Source organism: Anomaloglossus baeobatrachus, chromosome 2 (assembly GCF_048569485.1).
Source record: "Anomaloglossus baeobatrachus isolate aAnoBae1 chromosome 2, aAnoBae1.hap1, whole genome shotgun sequence".
NCBI classification, from domain to species: Eukaryota; Metazoa; Chordata; class Amphibia; order Anura; family Aromobatidae; genus Anomaloglossus; species Anomaloglossus baeobatrachus.
Window position 1 is genome coordinate 786492879 of NC_134354.1, and position 21805 is coordinate 786514683.

Below are 21805 nucleotides of genomic sequence, written 5' to 3' on the forward strand. Positions count from 1 at the left end.
AAGTGAGCGCCATACACTGAGTATGATAAAGTGAGCGCCATACACTGAGTATGATAAAGTGAGCGCCATACACTGAATATCATAAAGTGAGCGCCATACACTGAATATGATAAAGTGAGCGCCATACACTGAGTATGATAAAGTGAGCGCCATACACTGAGTATCATAAAGTGACCGCCATACACTGAGTATCATAAAGTGACCGCCATACACTGAGTATCATATAGTGAGCGCCATACACTGAGTATGATAAAGTGAGCGCCATACACTGAGTATCATATAGTGAGCGCCATACACTGACTATGATAAAGTGACCGCCATACACTGAGTATGATAAAGTGAGCGCCATACACTGACTATGATAAAGTGAGTGCCATACACTGAGTATGATAAAGTGAGCGCCATACACTGACTATGATAAAGTGAGTGCCATACACTGAGTATGATAAAGTGAGCGCCATACACTGAGTATGATAAAGTGAGCGCCATACACTGACTATGATAAAGTGAGCGCCATACACTGAGTATCATATAGTGAGCGCCATACACTGAGTATGATAAAGTGACCGCCATACACTGAGTATGATAAAGTGACCGCCATACACTGAGTATGATAAAGTGAGTGCCATACACTGAGTATGATAAAGTGAGCGCCATACACTGAGTATGATAAAGTGAGCGCCATACACTGAGTATCATAAAGTGAGCGCCATACACTGAGTATGATAAAGTGAGCGCCATACACTGAGTATGATAAAGTGAGCGCCATACACTGAGTATGATAAAGTGAGCGCCATACACTGAGTATCATATAGTGAGCGCCATACACTGAGTATGATATAGTGAGCGCCATACACTGAGTATCATAAAGTGACCGCCATACACTGAGTATCATAAAGTGAGCGCCATACACTGAATATCATATAGTACGCGCCATACACTGACTATGATAAAGTGAGCGCCATACACTGAATATCATATAGTGAGCGCCATACACTGACTATGATAAAGTGAGCGCCATACACTGAGTATCATATAGTGAGCGCCATACACTGAGTATGATATAGTGAGCGCCATACACTGAGTATCATAAAGTGAGCGCCATACACTGAGTATGATAAAGTGAGCGCCATACACTGACTATGATAAAGTGAGCGCCATACACTGAGTATGATAAAGTGACCGCCATACACTGACTATGATAAAGTGAGCGCCATACACTGAGTATGATAAAGTGAGCGCCATACACTGAGTATCATAAAGTGAGTGCCATACACTGAGTATGATAAAGTGAGCGCCATACACTGAGTATGATAAAGTGAGCGCCATACACTGAGTATGATAAAGTGAGTGCCATACACTGAGTATCATAAAGTGAGCGCCATACACTGAGTATGATAAAGTGAGCGCCATACACTGAGTATCATAAAGTGAGCGCCATACACTGAGTATGATAAAGTGAGCGCCATACACTGAGTATGATAAAGTGAGCGCCATACAGTGAGTATCATAAAGTGAGCGCCATACACTGAGTATGATAAAGTGAGCGCCATACACTGAGTATGATAAAGTGAGCGCCATACACTGAGTATGATAAAGTGACCGCCATACACTGAGTATGATAAAGTGAGCGCCATACACTGACTATGATAAAGTGAGTGCCATACACTGAGTATCATAAAGTGAGCGCCATACACTGAGTATGATAAAGTGACCGCCATACACTGAGTATCATAAAGTGAGCGCCATACACTGAGTATGATAAAGTGAGCGCCATACACTGAGTATGATAAAGTGACCGCCATACACTGACTATGATAAAGTGAGCGCCATACACTGAGTATGATAAAGTGAGCGCCATACACTGACTATGGTAAAGTGAGCGCCATACACTGAGTATGATAAAGTGACCGCCATACACTGACTATGATAAAGTGAGCGCCATACACTGAGTATGATAAAGTGACCGCCATACACTGAGTATGATAAAGTGAGCGCCATACACTGAGTATGATAAAGTGAGCGCCATACACTGAGTATGATAAAGTGAGCGCCATACACTGAGTATGATAAAGTGAGCGCCATACACTGAATATCATAAAGTGACTGCCATACACTGAGTATGATAAAGTGAGCGCCATACACTGAGTATGATAAAGTGACCGCCATACACTGAGTATCATATAGTCAGCGCCATACACTGACTATGATAAAGTGAGTGCCATACACTGAGTATCATAAAGTGAGCGCCATACACTGAGTATGATAAAGTGAGCGCCATACACTGAGTATCATATAGTGACCGCCATACACTGACTATGATAAAGTGAGCGCCATACACTGAGTATGATAAAGTGAGCGCCATACACTGAGTATGATAAAGTGACCGCCATACACTGACTATCATAAAGTGAGTGCCATACACTGAGTATGATAAAGTGAGCGCCATACACTGAGTATGATAAAGTGACCGCCATACACTGACTATGATAAAGTGAGTGCCATACACTGAGTATCATATAGTGACCGCCATACACTGAGTATGATAAAGTGAGCGCCATACACTGAGTATGATAAAGTGAGCGCCATACACTGAGTATGATAAAGTGAGCGCCATACACTGAGTATGATAAAGTGAGTGCCATACACTGAGTATGATAAAGTGAGCGCCATACACTGACTATGATAAAGTGAGCGCCATACACTGAGTATCATATAGTGACCGCCATACACTGACTATGATAAAGTGAGTGCCATACACTGAGTATCATATAGTGACCGCCATACACTGAGTATGATAAAGTGAGCGCCATACACTGAGTATGATAAAGTGAGCGCCATACACTGAGTATGATAAAGTGAGCGCCATACACTGAGTATGATAAAGTGAGTGCCATACACTGAGTATGATAAAGTGAGCGCCATACACTGACTATGATAAAGTGAGCGCCATACACTGAGTATCATATAGTGACCGCCATACACTGAGTATGATAAAGTGAGCGCCATACACTGAGTATGATAAAGTGAGCGCCATACACTGAGTATCATAAAGTGAGCGCCATACACTGAGTATCATAAAGTGAGCGCCATACACTGAGTATGATAAAGTGAGCGCCATACACTGAGTATGATAAAGTGAGCGCCATACACTGAGTATGATAAAGTGAGCGCCATACACTGAATATCATAAAGTGAGCGCCATACACTGAGTATGATAAAGTGAGCGCCATACACTGAGTATCATATAGTGACCGCCATACACTGAGTATGATAAAGTGAGCGCCATACACTGAGTATGATAAAGTGAGCGCCATACACTGAGTATGATAAAGTGAGCGCCATACACTGAGTATGATAAAGTGAGCGCCATACACTGAGTATCATAAAGTGAGCGCCATACACTGAGTATCATAAAGTGAGCGCCATACACTGAGTATGATAAAGTGAGCGCCATACACTGAGTATGATAAAGTGAGCGCCATACACTGAGTATGATAAAGTGACCGCCATACACTGACTATGATAAAGTGACCGCCATACACTGAGTATGATAAAGTGACCGCCATACACTGACTATGATAAAGTGAGCGCCATACACTGAGTATGATAAAGTGAGCGCCATACACTGAGTATCATATAGTGACCGCCATACACTGAGTATGATAAAGTGAGCGCCATACACTGAGTATGATAAAGTGAGCGCCATACACTGAGTATGATAAAGTGAGCGCCATACACTGAGTATGATAAAGTGAGTGCCATACACTGAGTATGATAAAGTGAGCGCCATACACTGACTATGATAAAGTGAGCGCCATACACTGAGTATCATATAGTGACCGCCATACACTGACTATGATAAAGTGAGTGCCATACACTGAGTATCATATAGTGACCGCCATACACTGACTATGATAAAGTGAGCGCCATACACTGAGTATGATAAAGTGAGCGCCATACACTGAGTATGATAAAGTGAGCGCCATACACTGAGTATGATAAAGTGAGTGCCATACACTGAGTATGATAAAGTGAGCGCCATACACTGACTATGATAAAGTGAGCGCCATACACTGAGTATCATATAGTGACCGCCATACACTGAGTATGATAAAGTGAGCGCCATACACTGAGTATGATAAAGTGAGCGCCATACACTGAGTATCATAAAGTGAGCGCCATACACTGAGTATCATAAAGTGAGCGCCATACACTGAGTATGATAAAGTGAGCGCCATACACTGAGTATGATAAAGTGAGCGCCATACACTGAGTATGATAAAGTGAGCGCCATACACTGAATATCATAAAGTGAGCGCCATACACTGAGTATGATAAAGTGAGCGCCATACACTGAGTATCATATAGTGACCGCCATACACTGAGTATGATAAAGTGAGCGCCATACACTGAGTATGATAAAGTGAGCGCCATACACTGAGTATGATAAAGTGAGCGCCATACACTGAGTATGATAAAGTGAGCGCCATACACTGAGTATCATAAAGTGAGCGCCATACACTGAGTATCATAAAGTGAGCGCCATACACTGAGTATGATAAAGTGAGCGCCATACACTGAGTATGATAAAGTGAGCGCCATACACTGAGTATGATAAAGTGACCGCCATACACTGACTATGATAAAGTGAGTGCCATACACTGAGTATCATATAGTGACCGCCATACACTGAGTATGATAAAGTGAGCGCCATACACTGAGTATGATAAAGTGAGCGCCATACACTGAGTATGATAAAGTGAGCGCCATACACTGAGTATGATAAAGTGAGCTCCATACACTGACTATGATAAAGTGAGCGCCATACACTGAGTATCATATAGTGACCGCCATACACTGAGTATGATAAAGTGAGCGCCATACACTGAGTATGATAAAGTGAGCGCCATACACTGAGTATCATAAAGTGAGCGCCATACACTGAGTATGATAAAGTGAGCGCCATACACTGAGTATGATAAAGTGAGCGCCATACACTGAGTATGATAAAGTGAGCGCCATACACTGAATATCATAAAGTGAGCGCCATACACTGAGTATGATAAAGTGAGCGCCATACACTGAGTATCATATAGTGACCGCCATACACTGAGTATGATAAAGTGAGCGCCATACACTGAGTATGATAAAGTGAGCGCCATACACTGAGTATGATAAAGTGAGCGCCATACACTGAGTATGATAAAGTGAGCGCCATACACTGAGTATCATAAAGTGAGCGCCATACACTGAGTATCATAAAGTGAGCGCCATACACTGAGTATGATAAAGTGAGCGCCATACACTGAGTATGATAAAGTGACCGCCATACACTGAGTATGATAAAGTGAGCGCCATACACTGAGTATGATAAAGTGAGCGCCATACACTGAGTATGATAAAGTGAGCGCCATACACTGAATATCATAAAGTGAGTGCCATACACTGAGTATGATAAAGTGAGCGCCATACACTGAGTATCATAAAGTGACCGCCATACACTGAGTATGATAAAGTGACCGCCATACACTGACTATGATAAAGTGAGTGCCATACACTGAGTATCATATAGTGACCGCCATACACTGAGTATGATAAAGTGAGCGCCATACACTGAGTATGATAAAGTGAGCGCCATGCACTGAGTATGATAAAGTGAGCGCCATACACTGAGTATGATAAAGTGAGTGCCATACACTGAGTATGATAAAGTGAGCGCCATACACTGAGTATGATAAAGTGAGCGCCATACACTGAGTATGATAAAGTGAGAGCCATACACTGAGTATGATAAAGTGACCGCCATACACTGAGTATGATAAAGTGAGCGCCATACACTGAGTATGATAAAGTGAGCGCCATACACTGAGTATGATAAAGTGAGCGCCATACACTGAATATCATAAAGTGAGTGCCATACACTGAGTATGATAAAGTGAGCGCCATACACTGAGTATGATAAAGTGACCGCCATACACTGACTATGATAAAGTGAGTGCCATACACTGAGTATCATATAGTGACCGCCATACACTGAGTATGATAAAGTGAGCGCCATACACTGAGTATGATAAAGTGAGCGCCATACACTGAGTATGATAAAGTGAGCGCCATACACTGAGTATGATAAAGTGAGTGCCATACACTGAGTATGATAAAGTGAGCGCCATACACTGAGTATGATAAAGTGAGCGCCATACACTGAGTATGATAAAGTGAGCGCCATACACTGAGTATCATAAAGTGAGCGCCATACACTGAGTATCATAAAGTGAGCGCCATACACTGAGTATCATAAAGTGAGCGCCATACACTGAGTATCATAAAGTGAGCGCCATACACTGACTATGATAAAGTGAGTGCCATACACTGAGTATCATAAAGTGAGCGCCATACACTGAGTATCATAAAGTGAGCGCCATACACTGAGTATCATAAAGTGAGCGCCATACACTGACTATGATAAAGTGACCGCCATACACTGAGTATCATAAAGTGAGCGCCATACACTGAGTATGATAAAGTGAGCGCCATACACTGAGTATGATAAAGTGAGCGCCATACACTGAGTATCATAAAGTGACCGCCATACACTGAGTATCATATAGTGAGCGCCATACACTGAGTATGATAAAGTGAGCGCCATACACTGAGTATGATAAAGTGAGCGCCATACACTGAATATGATAAAGTGAGCGCCATACACTGAGTATGATAAAGTGAGCGCCATACACTGAGTATGATAAAGTGAGCGCCATACACTGAGTATGATAAAGTGAGCGCCATACACTGAATATCATAAAGTGAGCGCCATACACTGAATATGATAAAGTGAGCGCCATACACTGAGTATGATAAAGTGAGCGCCATACACTGAGTATGATAAAGTGAGCGCCATACACTGAATATCATAAAGTGAGCGCCATACACTGAATATGATAAAGTGAGCGCCATACACTGAGTATGATAAAGTGAGCGCCATACACTGAGTATCATATAGTGAGCGCCATACACTGAGTATGATAAAGTGACCGCCATGCACTGAGTATGATAAAGTGAGCGCCATACACTGACTATGATAAAGTGAGTGCCATACACTGAGTATGATAAAGTGAGCGCCATACACTGACTATGATAAAGTGAGCGCCATACACTGAGTATCATATAGTGAGCGCCATACACTGAGTATGATAAAGTGAGCGCCATACACTGAGTATGATAAAGTGACCGCCATACACTGAGTATGATAAAGTGAGCGCCATACACTGACTATGATAAAGTGAGCGCCATACACTGAGTATGATAAAGTGACCGCCATACACTGAGTATGATAAAGTGACCGCCATACACTGACTATGATAAAGTGAGCGCCATACACTGAGTATGATAAAGTGACCGCCATACACTGACTATGATAAAGTGAGCGCCATACACTGAGTATGATAAAGTGACCGCCATACACTGAGTATGATAAAGTGAGCGCCATACACTGACTATGATAAAGTGAGCGCCATACACTGAGTATCATATAGTGAGCGCCATACACTGAGTATGATAAAGTGAGCGCCATACACTGAGTATGATAAAGTGAGCGCCATACACTGAGTATGATAAAGTGAGCGCCATACACTGAGTATGATAAAGTGAGCGCCATACACTGAGTATGATAAAGTGAGCGCCATACACTGAGTATCATATAGTGAGCGCCATACACTGAGTATGATAAAGTGAGCGCCATACACTGACTATGATAAAGTGACCGCCATACACTGAGTATGATAAAGTGAGCGCCATACACTGACTATGATAAAGTGAGCGCCATACACTGAGTATCATATAGTGAGCGCCATACACTGAGTATGATAAAGTGAGCGCCATACACTGAGTATGATAAAGTGAGCGCCATACACTGAGTATGATAAAGTGAGCGCCATACACTGAGTATGATAAAGTGAGCGCCATACACTGAGTATGATAAAGTGAGCGCCATACACTGAGTATCATATAGTGAGCGCCATACACTGAGTATGATAAAGTGAGCGCCATACACTGACTATGATAAAGTGAGCGCCATACACTGAGTATCATATAGTGAGCGCCATACACTGAGTATGATAAAGTGACCGCCATACACTGAGTATGATAAAGTGAGCGCCATACACTGAGTATGATAAAGTGAGCGCCATACACTGAGTATGATAAAGTGAGCGCCATACACTGAGTATCATATAGTGAGCGCCATACACTGAGTATGATATAGTGAGCGCCATACACTGAATATCATAAAGTGACCGCCATACACTGAGTATCATAAAGTGAGCGCCATACACTGAATATCATATAGTGCGCGCCATACACTGACTATGATAAAGTGAGCGCCATACACTGAATATCATATAGTGAGCGCCATACACTGACTATGATAAAGTGAGCGCCATACACTGAGTATCATATAGTGAGCGCCATACACTGAGTATGATATAGTGACCGCCATACACTGAGTATCATAAAGTGACCGCCATACACTGAGTATCATATAGTGAGCGCCATACACTGAGTATGATAAAGTGAGCGCCATACACTGAGTATGATAAAGTGACCGCCATACACTGACTATGATAAAGTGAGCGCCATACACTGAGTATGATAAAGTGAGCGCCATACACTGAGTATGATAAAGTGAGCGCCATACACTGAGTATGATAAAGTGAGCGCCATACACTGAGTATGATAAAGTGAGCGCCATACACTGAGTATCATATAGTGAGCGCCATACACTGAGTATGATATAGTGAGCGCCATACACTGAATATCATAAAGTGACCGCCATACACTGAGTATCATAAAGTGAGCGCCATACACTGAATATCATATAGTGCGCGCCATACACTGACTATGATAAAGTGAGCGCCATACACTGAATATCATATAGTGAGCGCCATACACTGACTATGATAAAGTGAGCGCCATACACTGAGTATCATATAGTGAGCGCCATACACTGAGTATGATATAGTGACCGCCATACACTGAGTATCATAAAGTGACCGCCATACACTGAGTATCATATAGTGAGCGCCATACACTGAGTATGATAAAGTGACCGCCATACACTGACTATGATAAAGTGAGCGCCATACACTGAGTATGATAAAGTGAGCGCCATACACTGAGTATCATAAAGTGAGTGCCATACACTGAGTATGATAAAGTGAGCGCCATACACTGAGTATGATAAAGTGAGCGCCATACACTGAGTATGATAAAGTGAGTGCCATACACTGAGTATCATAAAGTGAGTGCCATACACTGAGTATGATAAAGTGAGCGCCATACACTGAGTATGATAAAGTGAGCGCCATACACTGAGTATGATAAAGTGACCGCCATACACTGAGTATGATAAAGTGAGCGCCATACACTGACTATGATAAAGTGAGTGCCATACACTGAGTATCATAAAGTGAGCGCCATACACTGAGTATCATAAAGTGAGTGCCATACACTGAGTATGATAAAGTGAGCGCCATACACTGAGTATGATAAAGTGAGCGCCATACACTGAGTATGATAAAGTGACCGCCATACACTGAGTATGATAAAGTGAGCGCCATACACTGACTATGATAAAGTGAGTGCCATACACTGAGTATCATAAAGTGAGCGCCATACACTGAGTATGATAAAGTGAGCGCCATACACTGAGTATGATAAAGTGAGTGCCATACAGTGAGTATCATAAAGTGAGCGCCATACACTGAGTATGATAAAGTGAGTGCCATACACTGAGTATGATAAAGTGAGCGCCATACACTGACTATGATAAAGTGAGCGCCATACACTGAGTATGATAAAGTGAGCGCCATACACTGAGTATGATAAAGTGAGCGCCATACACTGAGTATGATAAAGTGAGCGCCATACACTGAGTATGATAAAGTGAGCGCCATACACTGAGTATGATAAAGTGAGCGCCATACACTGAGTATCATATAGTGAGCGCCATACACTGAGTATGATATAGTGAGCGCCATACACTGAATATCATAAAGTGACCGCCATACACTGAGTATCATAAAGTGAGCGCCATACACTGAATATCATATAGTGCGCGCCATACACTGACTATGATAAAGTGAGCGCCATACACTGAATATCATATAGTGAGCGCCATACACTGACTATGATAAAGTGAGCGCCATACACTGAGTATCATATAGTGAGCGCCATACACTGAGTATGATATAGTGACCGCCATACACTGAGTATCATAAAGTGACCGCCATACACTGAGTATCATATAGTGAGCGCCATACACTGAGTATGATAAAGTGACCGCCATACACTGACTATGATAAAGTGAGCGCCATACACTGAGTATGATAAAGTGAGCGCCATACACTGAGTATCATAAAGTGAGTGCCATACACTGAGTATGATAAAGTGAGCGCCATACACTGAGTATGATAAAGTGAGCGCCATACACTGAGTATGATAAAGTGAGTGCCATACACTGAGTATCATAAAGTGAGTGCCATACACTGAGTATGATAAAGTGAGCGCCATACACTGAGTATGATAAAGTGAGCGCCATACACTGAGTATGATAAAGTGACCGCCATACACTGAGTATGATAAAGTGAGCGCCATACACTGACTATGATAAAGTGAGTGCCATACACTGAGTATCATAAAGTGAGCGCCATACACTGAGTATCATAAAGTGAGTGCCATACACTGAGTATGATAAAGTGAGCGCCATACACTGAGTATGATAAAGTGAGCGCCATACACTGAGTATGATAAAGTGACCGCCATACACTGAGTATGATAAAGTGAGCGCCATACACTGACTATGATAAAGTGAGTGCCATACACTGAGTATCATAAAGTGAGCGCCATACACTGAGTATGATAAAGTGAGCGCCATACACTGAGTATGATAAAGTGAGTGCCATACAGTGAGTATCATAAAGTGAGCGCCATACACTGAGTATGATAAAGTGAGTGCCATACACTGAGTATGATAAAGTGAGCGCCATACACTGACTATGATAAAGTGAGCGCCATACACTGAGTATGATAAAGTGAGCGCCATACACTGAGTATGATAAAGTGAGCGCCATACACTGAGTATGATAAAGTGAGCGCCATACACTGAGTATGATAAAGTGACCGCCATACACTGAGTATGATAAAGTGAGCGCCATACACTGACTATGATAAAGTGAGTGCCATACACTGAGTATCATAAAGTGAGCGCCATACACTGAGTATGATAAAGTGACCGCCATACACTGAGTATCATAAAGTGAGCGCCATACACTGAGTATGATAAAGTGAGCGCCATACACTGAGTATCATAAAGTGAGCGCCATACACTGAGTATGATAAAGTGAGCGCCATACACTGAGTATGATAAAGTGAGTGCCATACACTGAGTATGATAAAGTGAGCGCCATACAGTGAGTATCATAAAGTGAGCGCCATACACTGAGTATGATAAAGTGAGTGCCATACACTGAGTATGATAAAGTGAGCGCCATACACTGACTATGATAAAGTGAGCGCCATACACTGAGTATGATAAAGTGAGCGCCATACACTGAGTATGATAAAGTGAGCGCCATACACTGAGTATGATAAAGTGAGCGCCATACACTGAGTATGATAAAGTGACCGCCATACACTGAGTATGATAAAGTGAGCGCCATACACTGACTATGATAAAGTGAGTGCCATACACTGAGTATCATAAAGTGAGCGCCATACACTGAGTATGATAAAGTGACCGCCATACACTGAGTATCATAAAGTGAGCGCCATACACTGAGTATGATAAAGTGAGCGCCATACACTGAGTATGATAAAGTGACCGCCATACACTGACTATGATAAAGTGAGCGCCATACACTGAGTATGATAAAGTGAGCGCCATACACTGACTATGATAAAGTGAGCGCCATACACTGAGTATGATAAAGTGACCGCCATACACTGACTATGATAAAGTGAGCGCCATACACTGAGTATGATAAAGTGACCGCCATACACTGAGTATGATAAAGTGACCGCCATACACTGAGTATGATAAAGTGAGCGCCATACACTGAGTATGATAAAGTGAGCGCCATACACTGAGTATGATAAAGTGACCGCCATACACTGAGTATGATAAAGTGACCGCCATACACTGAGTATGATAAAGTGAGCGCCATACACTGAGTATGATAAAGTGAGCGCCATACACTGAGTATGATAAAGTGAGCGCCATACACTGAGTATGATAAAGTGAGCGCCATACACTGAGTATGATAAAGTGAGCGCCATACACTGAATATCATAAAGTGACCGCCATACACTGAGTATCATATAGTCAGCGCCATACACTGACTATGATAAAGTGAGTGCCATACACTGAGTATCATAAAGTGAGCGCCATACACTGAATATCATAAAGTGAGTGCCATACACTGAGTATCATATAGTGACCGCCATACACTGAGTATGATAAAGTGACCGCCATACACTGACTATGATAAAGTGAGTGCCATACACTGAGTATCATATAGTGACCGCCATACACTGAGTATGATAAAGTGAGCGCCATACACTGAGTATGATAAAGTGAGCGCCATACACTGAGTATGATAAAGTGAGCGCCATACACTGAGTATGATAAAGTGAGCGCCATACACTGAGTATGATAAAGTGAGTGCCATACACTGAGTATGATAAAGTGAGTGCCATACACTGAGTATCATATAGTGACCGCCATACACTGAGTATGATAAAGTGAGCGCCATACACTGAGTATGATAAAGTGAGCGCCATACACTGAGTATGATAAAGTGAGCGCCATACACTGAGTATGATAAAGTGAGCGCCATACACTGAGTATCATATAGTGACCGCCATACACTGAGTATGATAAAGTGAGCGCCATACACTGAGTATGATAAAGTGAGCGCCATACACTGAGTATGATAAAGTGAGCGCCATACACTGAGTATGATAAAGTGAGCGCCATACACTGAGTATCATAAAGTGAGCGCCATACACTGAGTATCATAAAGTGAGCGCCATACACTGAGTATCATAAAGTGAGCGCCATACACTGAGTATGATAAAGTGAGCGCCATACACTGAGTATGATAAAGTCAGCGCCATACACTGAATATCATAAAGTGAGCGCCATACACTGAATATCATAAAGTGAGCGCCATACACTGAGTATGATAAAGTGACCGCCATACACTGAGTATGATAAAGTGAGTGCCATACACTGAGTATGATAAAGTGAGCGCCATACACTGAGTATCATATAGTGACCGCCATACACTGAGTATGATAAAGTGAGTGCCATACACTGAGTATCATATAGTGACCGCCATACACTGAGTATGATAAAGTGAGCGCCATACACTGAGTATGATAAAGTGAGTGCCATACACTGAGTATCATATAGTGACCGCCATACACTGAGTATGATAAAGTGAGCGCCATACACTGAGTATGATAAAGTGAGCGCCATACACTGAGTATGATAAAGTGAGCGCCATACACTGAGTATGATAAAGTGAGCGCCATACACTGAGTATGATAAAGTGAGCGCCATACACTGAGTATGATAAAGTGAGCGCCATACACTGAATATCATAAAGTGAGCGCCATACACTGAGTATCATAAAGTGAGCGCCATACACTGAGTATCATAAAGTGAGCGCCATACACTGAGTATCATAAAGTGAGCGCCATACACTGAGTATCATAAAGTGAGCGCCATACACTGAGTATCATAAAGTGAGCGCCATACACTGAGTATCATAAAGTGAGCGCCATACACTGAGTATCATAAAGTGAGCGCCATACACTGAGTATGATAAAGTGAGCGCCATACACTGAGTATGATAAAGTGAGCGCCATACACTGAGTATGATAAAGTGAGCGCCATACACTGAGTATCATATAGTGAGCGCCATACACTGAGTATCATATAGTCAGCGCCATACACTGAGTATCATATAGTGAGCGCCATACACTGAGTATGATAAAGTGAGGGCCATACACTGAGTATCATATAGTGACCGCCATACACTGAGTAATATATAGTGAGTGCCATACACTGAGTATCATAAAGTGAGGGCCATACACTGAGTATGATAAAGTGAGCGCCATACACTGAGTATGATAAAGTGACCGCCATACACTGAGTATGATAAAGTGAGCGCCATACACTGAGTATCATAAAGTGACCGCCATACACTGAGTATCATAAAGTGACCGCCATACACTGAGTATCATATAGTGAGCGCCATACACTGAATATCATAAAGTGACCGCCATACACTGAATATCATATAGTGAGTGCCATACACTGAATATCATATAGTGAGTGCCATACACTGAATATCATATAGTGAGTGCCATACACTGAATATCATAAAGTGAGCGCCATACACTGAATATCATATAGTGAGTGCCATACACTGAGTAATATATAGTGAGTGCCATATACTGAGTATGATAAAGTGACCGCCATACACTGAGTATGATAAAGTGAGCGCCATACACTGAGTATGATAAAGTGAGTGCCATACACTGAGTATCATAAAGTGAGTGCCATACACTGAGTATGATAAAGTGAGCGCCATACACTGAGTATCATAAAGTGAGTGCCATACACTGAGTATGATAAAGTGAGCGCCATACACTGAGTATGATAAAGTGAGCGCCATACACTGAGTATGATAAAGTGAGTGCCATACACTGAGTATCATAAAGTGAGTGCCATACACTGAGTATGATAAAGTGAGCGCCATACACTGAGTATGATAAAGTGAGTGCCATACACTGAGTATCATAAAGTGAGTGCCATACACTGAGTATCATAAAGTGAGCGCCATACACTGAGTATGATAAAGTGAGCGCCATACACTGAGTATGATAAAGTGAGCGCCATACACTGAGTATGATAAAGTGAGCGCCATACACTGAGTATGATAAAGTGAGCGCCATACACTGACTATGATAAAGTGAGTGCCATACACTGAGTATCATAAAGTGAGCGCCATACACTGAGTATGATAAAGTGAGCGCCATACACTGAGTATGATAAAGTGAGCGCCATACACTGAGTATGATAAAGTGACCGCCATACACTGAGTATGATAAAGTGAGCGCCATACACTGACTATGATAAAGTGAGTGCCATACACTGAGTATCATAAAGTGAGCGCCATACACTGAGTATGATAAAGTGAGCGCCATACACTGAGTATCATAAAGTGAGCGCCATACACTGAGTATGATAAAGTGAGCGCCATACACTGAGTATGATAAAGTGAGCGCCATACAGTGAGTATGATAAAGTGAGCGCCATACACTGAATATCATAAAGTGAGCGCCATACACTGAGTATCATAAAGTGAGCGCCATACACTGAGTATCATAAAGTGAGCGCCATACACTGAGTATCATAAAGTGAGCGCAATACACTGAGTATCATAAAGTGAGCGCCATACACTGAGTATCATAAAGTGAGCGCCATACACTGAGTATCATAAAGTGAGCGCCATACACTGAGTATCATAAAGTGAGCGCCATACACTGAGTATGATAAAGTGAGCGCCATACACTGAGTATGATAAAGTGAGCGCCATACACTGAGTATCATATAGTCAGCGCCATACACTGAGTATCATATAGTGAGCGCCATACACTGAGTATGATAAAGTGAGGGCCATACACTGAGTATCATATAGTGACCGCCATACACTGAGTAATATATAGTGAGTGCCATACACTGAGTATCATAAAGTGAGGGCCATACACTGAGTATCATAAAGTGAGTGCCATACACTGAGTAATATATAGTCAGCGCCATACACTGAGTATGATAAAGTGAGCGCCATACACTGAGTATGATAAAGTGACCGCCATACACTGAGTATGATAAAGTGAGCGCCATACACTGAGTATCATAAAGTGACCGCCATACACTGAGTATCATAAAGTGACCGCCATACACTGAGTATCATATAGTGAGCGCCATACACTGAATATCATAAAGTGACCGCCATACACTGAATATCATATAGTGAGTGCCATACACTGAATATCATATAGTGAGTGCCATACACTGAATATCATAAAGTGACCGCCATACACTGAGTAATATATAGTGAGTGCCATACACTGAGTATGATAAAGTGACCGCCATACACTGAGTATCATATATTGACCGCCATACACTGAGTATCATATAGTGACCGCCATACACTGAGTATCATATAGTGACCGCCATACACTGAGTATGATAAAGTGAGCGCCATACACTGAGTATCATAAAGTGAGCGCCATACACTGAGTATCATAAAGTGAGCGCCATACACTGAGTATGATAAAGTGAGCGCCATACACTGAGTATGATAAAGTGAGCGCCATACACTGAGTATGATAAAGTGAGCGCCATACACTGAATATCATAAAGTGAGCGCCATACACTGAGTATCATATAGTGACCGCCATACACTGAGTATGATAAAGTGAGCGCCATACACTGAGTATCATAAAGTGAGCGCCATACACTGAGTATCATAAAGTGAGCGCCATACACTGAGTATCATAAAGTGAGCGCCATACACTGAGTATGATAAAGTGAGCGCCATACACTGAGTATGATAAAGTGAGCGCCATACACTGAGTATCATAAAGTGAGCGCCATACACTGAGTATCATAAAGTGAGCGCCATACACTGAGTATCATAAAGTGAGCGCCATACACTGAGTATGATAAAGTGAGCGCCATACACTGACTATGATAAAGTGAGCGCCATACACTGAGTATGATAAAGTGAGCGCCATACACTGAGTATGATAAAGTGAGCGCCATACACTGAGTATGATAAAGTGAGTGCCATACACTGAGTATGATAAAGTGAGTGCCATACACTGACTATGATAAAGTGAGCGCCATACACTGAGTATCATATAGTGACCGCCATACACTGAGTATGATAAAGTGAGCGCCATACACTGAGTATGATAAAGTGAGCGCCATACACTGAGTATGATAAAGTGAGCGCCATACACTGAGTATGATAAAGTGAGCGCCATACACTGAGTATCATAAAGTGAGCGCCATACACTGAGTATCATAAAGTGAGCGCCATACACTGAGTATGATAAAGTGAGCGCCATACACTGAGTATGATAAAGTGAGCGCCATACACTGAGTATGATAAAGTGAGCGCCATACACTGAATATCATAAAGTGAGCGCCATACACTGAATATCATAAAGTGAGCGCCATACACTGAGTATGATAAAGTGACCGCCATACACTGACTATGATAAAGTGAGTGCCATACACTGAGTATCATATAGTGACCGCCATACACTGAGTATGATAAAGTGAGCGCCATACACTGAGTATGATAAAGTGAGCGCCATACACTGAGTATGATAAAGTGAGTGCCATACACTGAGTATCATATAGTGACCGCCATACACTGAGTATGATAAAGTGAGCGCCATACACTGAGTATGATAAAGTGAGCGCCATACACTGAGTATGATAAAGTGAGCGCCATACACTGAGTATCATATAGTGAGCGCCATACACTGAGTATCATATAGTGAGCGCCATACACTGAGTATGATAAAGTGAGCGCCATACACTGAGTATGATAAAGTGAGCGCCATACACTGAGTATGATAAAGTGAGCGCCATACACTGAGTATCATATAGTCAGCGCCATACACTGAGTATCATATAGTGAGCGCCATACACTGAGTATGATAAAGTGAGGGCCATACACTGAGTATCATATAGTGACCGCCATACACTGAGTATCATATAGTGAGCGCCATACACTGAGTAATATATAGTGAGTGCCATACACTGAGTATCATAAAGTGAGGGCCATACACTGAGTAATATATAGTCAGCGCCATACACTGAGTATGATAAAGTGACCGCCATACACTGAGTATGATAAAGTGAGCGCCATACACTGAGTATGATAAAGTGACCGCCATACACTGAGTATGATAAAGTGAGCGCCATACACTGAGTATCATAAAGTGACCGCCATACACTGAGTATCATAAAGTGACCGCCATACACTGAGTATCATATAGTGAGCGCCATACACTGAATATCATAAAGTGACCGCCATACACTGAATATCATATAGTGAGTGCCATACACTGAATATCATAAAGTGACCGCCATACACTGAGTAATATATAGTGAGTGCCATACACTGAGTATGATAAAGTGACCGCCATACACTGAGTATCATATAGTGACCGCCATACACTGAGTATCATATAGTGACCGCCATACACTGAGTATGATAAAGTGAGCGCCATACACTGAGTATCATAAAGTGAGCGCCATACACTGAGTATCATAAAGTGAGCGCCATACACTGAGTATGATAAAGTGAGCGCCATACACTGAGTATGATAAAGTGAGCGCCATACACTGAGTATGATAAAGTGAGCTCCATACACTGAGTATGATAAAGTGAGCGCCATACACTGAATATCATAAAGTGAGCGCCATACACTGAGTATCATATAGTGACCGCCATACACTGAGTATGATAAAGTGAGCGCCATACACTGAGTATCATAAAGTGAGCGCCATACACTGAGTATCATAAAGTGAGCGCCATACACTGAGTATCATATAGTGAGCGCCATACACTGAGTATCATAAAGTGAGAGCCATACACTGAGTATGATAAAGTGAGCGCCATACACTGAGTATCATAAAGTGAGCGCCATACACTGAGTATCATATAGTGAGCGCCATACACTGAGTATCATAAAGTGAGAGCCATACACTGAGTATGATAAAGTGAGCGCCATACACTGAGTATCATAAAGTGAGCGCCATACACTGAGTATCATAAAGTGAGCGCCATACACTGAGTATCATATAGTGAGCGCCATACACTGAGTATCATAAAGTGAGCGCCATACACTGAGTATGATAAAGTGAGCGCCATACACTGAGTATGATAAAGTGAGCGCCATACACTGAGTATCATAAAGTGAGCGCCATACACTGAGTATCATAAAGTGAGCGCCATACACTGAGTATGATAAAGTGAGCGCCATACACTGAGTATGATAAAGTGAGTGCCATACACTGAATATCATATAGTGACCGCCATACACTGAGTATGATAAAGTGACCGCCATACACTGAGTATCATAAAGTGAGCGCCATACACTGAGTATCATATAGTGACCGCCATACACTGAATATCATAAAGTGAGTGCCATACACTGAATATCATATAGTGAGCGCCATACACTGAGTATGATAAAGTGAGTGCCATACACTGAATATCATAAAGTGAGCGCCATACACTGAGTATCATATAGTGACTGCCATACACTGAATATCATAAAGTGACCGCCATACACTGAGTATCATAAAGTGACCGCCATACACTGAGTATCATATAGTGACCGCCATACAGCTCTATTCATTGCTACAGCTACAGTATATGTATACTACATGTCTAAAGTTGCATACAGAATCACTCCTCCTGTCACTGCTGCTATTACTGCCTATGACCATATGATCCTGATAATACTACTATTACTCCTCCTGTCACTGCTGCTAGTACTGCCTGTGACCATGGGACTCTGATAGTACTGCTATTACTACTTCTTTCACTGCTGCTAATACTGCCTATGACGATTTGATCCTCATAGTACTATTATTACTCCCCCTGGCACTGCTGCTATTACTGCCTAAGATCATGTGACCCTGATAGTACTAATACTATTCCTCCTGTCACTTCTCTTAGTGCCAATGACCAAATGACCCTTATAGTACTACTATTACTCCTCCTGTCACTTCTGCTATTACTGCTTCTGACCATGTGACTCTGATAGTACTACTATTACTCCTGTCACTGCTCTTATTAGTGCCAAGGACCATGTGATCCTGACAGTACTACTATTACTCCTCCTGTCACTGCTGCTGATACTGCCTTTGACTATGTGACCCTGATAGTACTGCTATAACTCCTCCTGTCACTGTGGCTATTACTGCCTATGACCATGTGACCTTGAAAATACTACTATTACTCCTCCTGTCACTGCTATTACTGCCTATGACCATGTGACCCTGATAGTACCACTATTACTCCTCCTGTCACTGCTGCTATTACTGCCAATGACCATATGATCCTGATAATACTACTGTTACTCCTCCTGCCATTGCGGCTATTACTGCCTATGACCATGTGACCCTGATAGTACTACTATTACTCCTCCTGTCACTGCTGCTTTTTCTACCTTTGACCACGTAACCTTGATAGTACTACTATTACTCCTCCTGCCACTGCTGCTATTACTGCCTATGACCATGTGACCCTGATAATACTACTATTTCTCCTCCTGTCACTTCTCTTATTAGTGCCAATGACCATGTGACCCTTATAGTACTACTATTTCTCCTCCTGTCACTGCTGCTATTACTGCTTCTGACCATGTGACCCTGATAGTACTACTATTACTCCTCCTGCCACTGCTGCTATTACTGTCTAAGATCATGTGACCCTGATAGTACTACTATTACTCCTCCTGTCACTGCGGCTATTACTGCCTATGACCATGTGACCCTGATAATGCTACTATTACTCCTCCTGTCACTTCTTCTGCCACTAGTTGTATACCTCCTTTTCACCACTGTTACTATCACCTCTATAACTTAACCAATATTGCAAAATATAAAAAGTAAAAAGTCTCTCCTGATTATATCACATTCTCCGCTCTTCCCTGCAGGGCGGCCGCAGCGGGACATTCTGTAGTGATAGGAGGTTGCCCTCTGTGTTTTGTGTGCAGTAACCCCACAATTCATGGCAATCAGAGGTTAACAAAAACGTTTTGTGAAAAACCCTGAAATTTGAAATAAATGAAAATAATAATAATAATAATAATAATAATAATAATAATAATATAAATTCCAGTGATTATTTCACTAAATATTAGATTATTTATTTTCTATCAGTCCTCATCAAAAAAGCCAGGACCCGAGCGGGAGGCTCTCATATGGGTTTTTGGGCTATTTTGAGCTCTTGGGGAGCTCTGACAACCTGAAATCTAACAGCCACATTTTGAGCGCTTCCAGTAGTCAAGAGGGACCAAATATAGAGAATTATGGTATTCAGGACTGGTCAGGACTTAGCCAGAGAAACCTCCCAAATAACTTCACCCATGGGGAGTCCAGAGATGATTAACCCATGGAACACTGCGTCCTGAATATATAGATTGCAAGCTCTTAGGCCAAATTCATCTCATAATATGGCATTGAAATAATCAAGTTTATACCTCTTTTATAACATTTTGTTTGTCCTTAGGGTGAGGTAACAAGATGGATATTTTCCCATGATTTTGCAAAATTCATCTTAAAAGGGCGCCAATTTTATATCGATATTGGAAAAACCGCAGCAAAATAGTAAAGTGACTTCATCTATGAACAGAAGCTAAACATGCCCCTTTTTCCCTATTGAGCCGTGTTCACATGTTGAGATATCGATGTATTATTTTGCTGCAACAATTAAAATATTGAGCCAGAAATGCCCTTGCGTTGCGATGTGTGACCGCAGCCCTGGGTTCGGGTGCGGCAGCTGCACACGGCTCCTCTGCACAACCTTCTGTATCCACAGTAAATTGGGACAAAAGTTTATAAAAAGTTTCTGATACTTTCTGGACACAAACCCCAGGATAGAGGACAGCATGCATACCTGCGGAGGTCGCGGAGCCGGAG

The 21805-nt window shown here is 42.1% G+C and overlaps 1 protein-coding gene across 1 annotated transcript in view; it reads right to left on the reverse strand.

The window, feature by feature from the left end:
- Positions 1 to 21805, reverse strand: part of P4HA3 (prolyl 4-hydroxylase subunit alpha 3) — a 170396-nt gene that overhangs the window by 148435 nt on the left and 156 nt on the right. The window contains exon 1 of the mRNA XM_075334745.1: positions 21783 to 21805. This exon is cut by the window's right edge and continues 156 nt beyond it. Coding sequence (XP_075190860.1) covers positions 21783 to 21805 — 23 coding nt within the window. The remainder of the gene's footprint in view (positions 1 to 21782) is intronic.